At 36.5% G+C, this 11,208-nt stretch overlaps 1 protein-coding gene across 2 annotated transcripts in view; it reads right to left on the reverse strand.

Annotated features, from left to right (window-relative positions):
- Positions 1-9,331, reverse strand: part of LOC145669035 (uncharacterized) — a 69,362-nt gene extending 60,031 nt beyond the window's left edge. For both annotated transcript variants that reach the window (XM_081737383.1, XM_081737384.1), the window contains exons 1-3: positions 9,022-9,331; positions 3,658-3,778; positions 2,318-2,409 (exon numbers count right to left, since the gene is read on the reverse strand). In XM_081737383.1, coding sequence (XP_081593509.1) covers positions 2,318-2,409; positions 3,658-3,778; positions 9,022-9,173 — 365 coding nt within the window. In that variant the 5' untranslated portion in view covers positions 9,174-9,331. The remainder of the gene's footprint in view (positions 1-2,317; positions 2,410-3,657; positions 3,779-9,021) is intronic.
- Positions 9,332-11,208: the final 1,877 nt, after the last annotated feature.

Raw genomic sequence — 11,208 nt, forward strand, 5'->3', positions numbered from 1 at the left:
GCTATGGTTTCCAGGAAAATTCTAGGCGTTGGAAATAGGCACGGGCGCCGATTTCTCTGTAAATTTGGGGGGCATTCAGATGCAGAAGGTATATATATGAGGATTTTAAGACAAATTGCATTCACATTATGTCAAATATTGTATATTCATAAATACAATAGGGGAGACACATGTGCTTTGTGGGGGCCCGGGCCCCCAAGGCCCCCCAGGGTCGGCGCCTTTGGAAATAGGCTATCCAATATGGTGGCCATAGTGACCATATCAAACGCGGGATTTTTTGGGGACTTTCTGTGAGTAGCTGAATAGAGTATAATAGTTGTTCTAGAAAAGGTTTCAGTTTGTTTTTTGAATGTCCGGGCTTTTTAAACCTAATTGCGATATACTAAGGTGATAGGTAATTACAATTAAATAAGTTATGGTGCAGATACAGTATACGGAAACCACAAATGAGAAAGAAATTAACGAAATAAAGACATGTGTAACGATAGTTATGGGTCGTTACATAGCGTATATCGAATAATGTCACTTTCTTTTCTTTTACAAAAATCAAATTCCACTGAGCATATCTCAACATAATTCAAATATCTAACAGAAAGTATGGTTATTTCATAATTTCGTCTTTCTATATAATGATGTCCAAATTGTGAACCAAATTGGAATAAATATTTCTAATGATGATATTTCAATCAAATAATTTGGTATTATCTAAATTATAACATAATGTATAAATTATTCCATATGCCAACATAATTACCTCATATCTCTTACGAATATTAATCATCTTTCGCTCAACGAGCAAACAAAGAAAAAGTAAATAAGTGAGAGACTTTCACATTTGCAATCTTGACATGAATGGAGTATCTTTAGGGGTTGCTATGGCTAATTTATATAGTCACATTTAAAATAAAAATCTATAACGAAATGTAACAGGAATGGTTCGTTACAAATAGATTTTCGATATCAATTCATTCGCCTATTTCATTAGCTTACAAAACACGAGAAATTCTCATGTAAGCATTACAATTATCAAAATAAAAAATACACACAATAGTGTAAAGTAGCAGAGGTATACAGCATATTGTACCTATACAACTTTATAAAGTACAAAACCATAAAATACGATATAACAAGTATATTGTAATATCCCATGTGATGTTGTAAACAAACAATTCCATATGTCAGTGTTTACAAACAACACCACGTGGTTTGGCAAGAAGATTTTACACCAGATGGATCTACAATCACTTGTAGACGACGGCTTCTAGCCCCTCCCACGGAGCAGCAGCGCCACCGAAACCCAAAGAACGCTATACATTGGATGGATAAAGGCAATTCAGTACCAGTTTTCTGGTGACCCTCCTCTAGTCTGCTACGGGACTTTAGGAGTAACCTAACCCCTGGGCCTCTAGTCTGCTTCGGGACTACCCCTATCCTTCCTCCTGGCTTAGCCTGCTTCGGGGGTCTGACTGGGAATCCTAACCTACCCACTGCTTGCTTCGGAGCTTTGGGCACCTAATTCCACTCTGCTTAGCCTGTAGAGATCCTTACGGTCAAAGACCACATATAACTAACCTTTGATATTAGAGAGATTAATTTGTACCTATTTTGTTAAAGTACTTTTTATAGAGAAATTTTATAACAAAATTGGTAGTGGGAGATCGATTCCGGACACTCTTTTTATTAATGCTCTACCTATACCTATATGGGACAATGTTTTACAATATAAATATGAACATTTACATTGTAACTAGGTAACTATTTGTACCACAATAGGCAAGTACTCACGAGTAAGTATCTCTTACCAACTCTTCATTTAATGAATCATTTAGATATTCCTTAATGGTATAATAGCACTTTAAAGGAAGTAGGTTAAATAGCTTCTTACGAAAAACGGAAAAATTAATCATATTCTTCAAGTACAGCGCGGTGGCTCAGTGGTAGAGCGTTCACCTCCGGTGCTTGGGGTCCCTGGTTCGATCCCAGCTCGCGCCGTGTGGACTTTGTGGTGGACTAACGCCGTGCTCGTGGGTTTTCTCGGGGTTCTTCCGTTTCCTCCCACTTTCTTCATTCCACCATTTCTCTCATCATCACCGTTTCCTTTAGCCTAACTTGCGTAACGAGGGACGTAAAACTTAATGATTTCATTTCATTTTTCAATTATTCTGAGATAATTTTCCAAGATAAATTTTTAGCTTTTAGGTGCCGTAGAAAACTAATCTATGAAAACTGGAAAATCTATATATATATATATATAAAACTAAGCTTGACTGAAATTTACTTATCTTTAAATAATACAATGTAAATCTTCTTTACTTACACTTCTTTGTCAGCTTTATCGATTTGTTTCCTAAAATTCATTTTCTGAGTTTCCAACTCATTCTCTGCATTTTTCTTCACTTCTACGATTTCCTGTTAGTAAACAATAAAATAAAATAAAATAAAATAAAAAATAAAAAATAAGAAAATAAGAATAAATGAAAATATTTTCAAAAATGTTTATAAATAAAGTTTCTTTCATGTTTAAAACCAAATAAACTATACGTCAGAAACAAATTTAGAAATGAGTCAAACTGAGATTATCCCATTTACACTACGTTTGGTCAATTCTTCTCTATTCCTTCTTTTTCTACGGAACTCTTTCTGCAGAGTTTCGTTGGCTACCAATATGATGTCCCAATCAAAAATGACTTAGCATAGAAAATTTACCGAAGGATGAACATTATTGTAAGTATTAATAGTTTTGATTGACATTCTCTCCCAAAATACCCCTGTGAACTTTTTTTCATTTTAAAATATTTTTTACGAGTTACTTTAAGGAAAACAGGACCATTCCGCCGATTTGAGGGGGAACGGAAGTAAATTGCAGATCCAGTGTTGTAGGTCGGAATTCCACAAGCATGAATAAATCAGTACATGTTTTGCGTCAACTATTTCATATCAATTATAAACATATCGTACTATGTATAAAACAAGACGTAAGTATGTATTAATGATGAATTATTTGTAATACGCATCATGTAAAATACACACACAACAGTTTGGTATGCGCTAATCAACCAAGATTTGTAATTTAATAATCTACAAATTCATGTTGCCGAATTGTTTTTACGAATTGGCGAATTATATCCCATTTTCCATGTATCCCGGATCGTCAAATGTGGAAAAATATTAATTTCGAGAAATCGATATTGAAAGTGGTAAATTCTTCCCTTACTTGTGAACACCGATTCAAATATTTGAGATAAACTTAATGAAAGTCTCAGAGGTTGTCAGAACAAAGTACAAGTTGTTTCAATATAAATGATGATACAAAACTCAACATATCAAATGTTGCACATTCGTTGGTTTGTGATGAATTGGAAATGGGATAAATTCTCCAGTTCATAAAAGGAAAAATTTAACCAGGCTAGTAGATAAAGTCCGTGCCTTTTGCTGCACAAGGTCATGGCTTCGACTCCCAGTCGTTTAAATGCAAAGTAGTCAGAATTTTAGCACAAATTCCTTGGAATTTGAAGCAGGCATATGAAATTTTGCCAATCTATATACTGCAACTACAGTGACCATCATCCATAACAGGAAAAACTAATTTGATGTTTTTGAAGCATAAAAATATGAAGTTTTGTTGATCCTCTATCACACGTGATTATGAAGTCTTACCTGCCTGAGAGTTTCAATCTGCTGAAGAAGGGAGGGAAGGGGCAGGACTTCTGAAGCATCCGTTTGTACACCTCGGTCATACTGACAGCACCCTTTCCATAAGTCCGAAAGTATGGAGCGTCTGTGAATGTCAAGACAGGAATGAGAACTTCAAATAAATACAATTTCAATTCTACAAAGTTGACTTAAGGTTAGGTAAAGGGACAAATTTCGCCAATAGATGTCACTAAGGTCTTCATATCTCTCATGCATTTTTTACCTTTTACGAAAATTTACGATTTCTCTTACAAATTTCAACCTACGGACTTCAAATTTTTAGATAATGAACTTCATAACCTGTCAAAGGCAACAACCCCTGCCGATTTTTCATTTAGAATTTTCTTCATTGTTGAAACAGTTCCATTGTTAAAGATTTGGATATCATTTCAACAATGAAGACATGACCATGAGTAGTACAAAGGTTGAGCATTTGAAGTAGCTGCAGGCAAATGCAGCTGAAGGACTCAACCCTATCTAACTGGAAATGAGTGATGAGCAATGTTGTTGTGATTGCAATCGAGATCCGCTATCTGAGCCTTACAAAGGGAAAAGGCATATTGTCTTGTACGTAATTTGGGTTGCCCTTTGTAACTGAATCAAAGTTGTAGTGAAAGCCTCATACGTATTGCAGTGGTAAGCTATCAGTCATGTGGAGCTGCTGCATATTACACGTCAGTGCAGTAGTATATAAGTAGATTCTATATTGAATCTTTTAATCTTACCGAAACAACGTAATCCTGAACTAAATTACATTCCAGTAAATATTAGTGTTTCTTCAAAGATGGTGCGAGTGCAAAACCGCGAACTTTAATTTTGACCCTAAAGCCAAACACACATTTGTTTAACACCGGCTTTTTATTAGCTGCACGTACAATTAGAGGGAGACCACATTGAATCTGTAACCGCTTCTTGGATGCATTTTAACACCTGTCATAACTTCGTACTGGCTAGCGATGTCCAATTCACATAAGGCGTTAACATGTTATGTTTTCAATTTATGAACTGTATGTGTGATTCACGATGGTGGATTTCATTGTTCTGTATCCTCCCCAATTTCTCCTGACCTTTATTACTCCTTACATTGTTCCTTTGGTTATATTTTCCAGTATTTGACATTTAAGGGAGGGGATCCTGGACACTTTTGGGCCACCCTGTATATATAATTGCACGTATTGCAGCAAAGGCTCTTCGAATCACTTTCACAGTAGTTGCAATCGATTTAGAAAGGGCAATTACGTATAGAATGATAGAGAGTCCGTCAACTTCCTTGTTTCGTAATAAACTATTTTTGTCCGCTTTTTCCAAGTTTCCGACCACTGTGCAGTGAACTCATCATGAATGTTATTGTAAATATCTTGCAATTATTGACAAGTCACGTGTAGAAAAAAGAAGCCCTTGTGTAAAGTATGTTTCTATTATAATTATTGTTCATTTTGGTGTAATATTTTTAATAAAGTTTATTCTTATTCCCCTTCTTATTTTAAGTTATATGAAATGTTAATTCTACAATACAGTACGGTTAGCTTTTACGAAAAATCAATGTTCAGAGATGAAATGCATACAGCAATCGCCAAATCGTGTTGACTTGAATGGAATAATATGAATGAATGTAAAATTAAGGTGAAGCGTAGTTTCCAAGGAAACGTAGAAAAACAAATTTCCTATTAAACCTAACCTTACTATCAAAGATAACTAAAGTATCAGCGTATACTGTATATCAAGTAAAAGAATTTGATCTCTATGGGGTCGAAATGAAATCTTTAAGTTTACGCCCCACGATTTTGCCTCCTAACCTAAAGGAGACAGTGAAGATGAGAAATGAATGAAATGGTAGAATGAAGAAAGTGGGAAGAAACGGAGGAACCACAAGAAAACTCCTCACATGGTGTTTGTCCACTTGGCGCGAGCTGGAATCGAACCCAGGACCAGAGGTGAGCACTCTACCAGCGAGCCACCGCGGCCCCATTCAATTGGAAGTGATAATATATTTCCAATATTTCTGGTTTTAGTACAGACATTAAACTGAATTTCAAATATATATTCCTGGGTTACTTCGTTCATTTGCAGAAAAACGGTTCTCGCTATCTACAACCGTTTTCACCATTTCTATAGCCATCAATTTCAAAACCAGAAGAATTGATTTCTGCCACTTACAGTTTGAATACAAAGTTAAGAGAGAAGCTGCTCCTCGTATCTATTTCTACAAGCTAAATCAATTAAATATATATATATATTCCCTCAATCTCTTATCACTTCTGTTCTATGTAGATCACTATTGGTTTCTGGCACTTCCGGTCGTAGTAGATAATTAAGAACAAGTATATTTTGTTACCTATCATCACAGGCAGCTTTAGATGCGCGTAGGGCTTAATGCCAATAATGACCCCGCGGGGCCAGAGTATTGATAAATCACCGAACGTTGATGTGCTACTTCTAAAGCCGATAAAACAATAATCAACTTCCTTCAGATGCTTGATCTAATTCCTGTGTGTGTGTGTGTGTGATGTGCTTTTGTATCTATTTCTCGGAAGAAACATGCTCAGAACTCGCGGCCCCTCTAAGCGTGGGGCCTGGGGCGGTTGCCCCATTGGCTATCTCAAAACTCCGCTTGTGCCTGTCATTTCTCTCTATGGTTTCTTGTCTTCTAACAGTGATAACACTTCCAACGCTGACGCACATACTGCCTTTTTAAAGCAACGCTTTTCCTTACACAATTGTTTTAGTGAACATACCGGTTCCTTATCGGTTTGGTTGGTCAGGGGGCGCTAAGGCGAGTTCTTGCCCCGGGCGACCAGTCCCGAAACCAGCCACAGAGCTTTGGGGATCCATGAATATGTTAGCGGGGCCAAGTCATTAAGAATTCTCTTACAACTATCTAAATTGTACATTTTGCATTGAGGTATGGAGGGACCACGAAAAGTTTATAGGGGTCTAGTCTTCCTTAGCCCCCTCTGGTTGCGGGCCTGTGGGCGAAAACTAACCTAGTTACTTCGCTGTTCGCAAGTCATTACACACGTATACGTACTCCAACAATACGTACAAGCGTTGGTGTAAGTATTGAAATAATGAAAACGAGAACATTGAGATAGAACATGTCGAAAGAAACGGTCATTATGCTACGTTATAGGGGGTATACTACCGTATTTTAATCTCATTACGAGTATCTAGGTTACTTACGAATAACCACCTAATTTATTGTTCAAATTAAAGGGAACATTTACAATAGATATTCATAACATATATCGTACCTACTCTACTAGGACAAAATCGACTCTGAATGTGTCTTTTCCGTTCTTCATCTCATTTTACTTCAGAAATCAAAGGTACTGCACGTCGTACGAATTAAAAAAGAAAACGTCCGATCGGGATCAAACTTGGCATGACGGTAAACCTTGATTTGCTACATAAGCAAGTGAAATATTACTTTTTCAGTCTTTCGGATTTTGAGTTACCGGTACTCAAATTTTCAGTAAGATTTTTTTAAAAAATACACCCAACTCATACAATCCTTATGAAACTTGGCGTTTTGATAAACCTTGAAATGGAGGCTGCAGTGGCGCACTTACAGAGCGTTCATTTCCGGTGCGCGGGGTTCCTGGTTAGATCCCAGTTCGTGCCAAGTGAGCTTTAAGGTGGACAAACACCGTGTGCTTAGGTTTACTCGGGAGTCTCCCGTTTTCTCCTACTTTCTTCATTCCACTATTGTATTCCTTTGTCATCATCACTGTCTCATTTAGCCTAGCCGGCATAAACTTGGGAGGTATAACTGAAACATTTTTCCTTCATTTTTCAAGCGTGTACAAGCATGTTTGTAAAGTTGTTCACAATCAAAGTTCTTAATCAATTCATTGCACATAATACAAACGTAATAATATCCTTCTAATAGCAATTAAAGATCGATTTTGTACAGAAAGACAAAATAAAATAAGAATGATCTTTTACGATTATGTTTATTTCGCTTGTTTATAGGCGACAATGTATTCTTTGCCCAGGTTTATTTAAGAACAGCATAGCTGTTATAATTATAAATACCGGTATGTGTAATCTTGATCAAATTCGATGGAATCCATCTACAAGTAAAATCTAATATCTATCTTTAATACTGTGCTGTCATCAATAGGAAGAACAATTGCATATATTTCGGTTCATGGTAGGAGGGGATGCGTCCGTAGAAAGTAAGCATGTTAGCGACTCAAGGCGTGGGCATGAGCGAAAACAAATGCTAAAAACACGCACCGACTTACGCTGAGCAGTTAGTACAAGTTATTATTTTGAATTACTATTGAATAGCAATGAACCATACTTGTCAACGCTATATCAATGTTCACAGATAGCTTACATGTGGAGCTTACGTATATAACTTACTTTTATGTCAGTGGCGGCGATAGAGGGGGCAACTGCCATCCCAAGGGCGCCGATCCTGGGGGGCCGAGGGGCTCCGGACCCCCCAAAGCTCATGCGGACCCTCGCATTGTATTTATGAATATACAATATTTGGCATAATTTGAATGCAATTTGTCTTAAAATCCTCATATATATGCCTTCTGCATCTGAATGTCTCCCCAAATATTGTGTACAACCGGTGAGTAATAATAACATGTACAACTAATAATAATAATATTCAAAGCAAAACAAGTGTGGTTACCTTGCTCCCAAATTTTTCTTGCCTTCCCTCTTGCGCCCCCTACTATTGTGAGCCTAGCGCCGCCACTGTTTAATATATATCTTGGTTTGATTAATTTCAACTTCGGAGACATAATACATTCATTTCTGACGGTACTCAATAATGGTTGCTCACTTTAAGATGGATTGCATCATAGACGACATTAAAGATCACCTACGATCTTTCCTTTACTCGCGTATTATTAATGTCATAGGTTGTATTATTAATAGACATTCATAATATAACACTTTTCGGCTTATTTTTTGGAATTGGCGACCAGATTTCTTTTAGTTGAAATATCTTACTTTCTTGGAATATTTTCTGTACTTTTTGTTTGTTCAGGTTAGGTTAGGTTATATTAGATTAGGTTAGGTTACTTTCGATTAGGTTAGATTAACTTTGTATCGTCCTCCCAAGTTCCAAAAACTATCCCCACATTTCTTCTGTAAATTTTCCACATATTAGGGTGCCTATCGTAAATTAGTACCTAATTTCAATGTTGTTCAGATTTAATTTTATAGTTGTCCTAAAGTAAACCTACACATAAAAATATACTTCTTCTGTGAGCAAGATATTAACAAGTACAATCTTAAATAATTGCGACTTTCGTAATTTATAGCTAAAATAAATGAATACGTAAAGAGGAAATGGAATATGGTTACCTTTGAACGTTATTCTTTGAATTATCTTCTCCGAAAATCTTTTGCAATTTTAGCTCAAGTTCCTTGTGTTTTAAACTCCATAGCGCCAAGTTATGGGGAACATGTTTTAGAAGCTCTGCGTCTACATCCGGAAAATATGCGGTAGTCAACATGTCTACTTATTAACATAAATGAAAAATAAATTATTTCAATTTTCTTGATTCAAACGAACGAAATTTTGAAGAGAAATCAAAAAGGATAGCTCATGACCGAGGTTAAACGGCCGAGCGAAATATTTGTTGCTCGTCCCCCACTTGACACAGAACACTACTCTTTCGCTGTTTCTTCTTTTACCTACTTCAGTGCTTGAGGATCTGATTGCAATAACACTCTTTTCCCAATGTGCTCATGATTAGTTATTGCGTGTTTGTATCCATTAATAAAATTTGCATATTTCGAAAGAGAGTACTATTACGTCAATAATGATATGTGTTAATTCAACTAAGCTTTAGGGAGAAAATCTGTGAACTGGAAACTCGGATTGAAGACATGTCACATACGATTTGATGTGGTTGAATATGAGTTAGCATTGTTTTGTCTACAATAATTGAAGAACAACCAAGAAACATTTTCGGCGCTAGTCCAGTTTATTGCACCAAGAATTTGTAAAATTTGCATAATTAATGTGTCGGGTGTTCTAAAAATGGCCCCCACGGTCAAAATAAAGCAAAAATGTTCTATGATGGAATGCCCTGCCTCTTTCAGCCGCTATGGGGAATCAAAATTTCACAATGTGGCAACATTGCATATTAACTTGAAACAAAATGAAAATGAAATGAAATCTTTGAGTTTTACATCCCATGGTTGTGCCGGTGAGGCTAAAGGAGACGGTGATAATGAGTAATGAATGAAATGGTGGAATGAAGAAAATGGGATGAAACGGGAGAAGTCCGAGATAACCCACGCACACGGTGTTTGTCCACCACAAAGTTCACTTGGCGGGGGTGGGACCCCAAACACCAGAGGTAAGCGCTCTACCACTGAGCCAACGCGGCCCTAACTTGGAACAATTAGCATTACTCTACAAATCCATCAAACAGTCACATCGATTGTTAAGGTAATAAGTGGTGCTAGAGTCAACGTCTGTTGACTTTATGGCAAGACTTGATGTAATTATTTAATGGATTGGTAGATCTAATCTATGGTTCTTTATCTGCGACGTTGCCATATATTTGTTTCTTTTGACTTGTATAATAGTGCTCTGTGGTCCGTGGGCGCCATTTTTAGAACACCCGATGTAATGTTATTTATAGAGAAAAATGAATGAGTAATCAGCTGTGATATCATTAATAACGTTATTAAAAATAATCCAAAGTTTATGCTCTTAACCACATAATAATCCGTAATCAAGCCATGATGAACTGAATTCCTATGAGAATGCTGTGTGCTAAGTCATGATAAGTAAGGAAAACGGTATCCGACAAGTAAGACATCTTGTAACGTGAGAAACATAGTGTTTTTCCTCTGCATTCATACTCACCGTCTCTGACGCACCACCTCCCTTCAGACTCAACTCCGCGCTGCAGCGCAGGCACACCAGCTTCACCCTTCTCTTACGCGAGCTAGATACAATTCTTGTTTTTTGTGGTCACTTTGTAAGACGATAGTTGGTTTTTTTATGTTGTTTTTATGGCATATATCCGCACTTTGGACTTATACCCATAGTAGTTAAGCCTTCCTAAAGCGAATCTGCTCCCAGGAATGTAACTAGCCCTATCAGAAACACTTTTTTAATTTTCCCATAATCATTTTAATCGTGTATGATTAGTGAGTATTAGTACATCGACGAGGAAATAAAAGGGGGGGGGGGACACGGAAACAAGAGAAAAAGAACATAAAGGGAAAAGAAGATCCGAAAATGAGCAATGACAAGTTTAAAGTTGATGCACCTGCATTTTTGTCTATTTTGTATTTATATATTGCTTTGCTTTCCTTTTTAAAATTTTATTTTTACTTTCAGCTAGTAGGAAAGGGAATAAGCCATGGAAAATGAACAACTTAGAAATTTATTTCAGTTTTAAGTAGATAACTGGAAAGAAGAACTGTTCCTTTAATTATTCTTACTAATAATTTTATTACAGAGTTTTTATTTTATTTTAATTGTATAATTAATAAATAGATGAATAAATAAAAGAGAAAGGTAGTAAA

Source organism: Thermobia domestica, chromosome 13, assembly GCF_964235325.1.
Source record: "Thermobia domestica chromosome 13, izTheDome1.hap1.1, whole genome shotgun sequence".
NCBI classification, from domain to species: Eukaryota; Metazoa; Arthropoda; class Insecta; order Zygentoma; family Lepismatidae; genus Thermobia; species Thermobia domestica.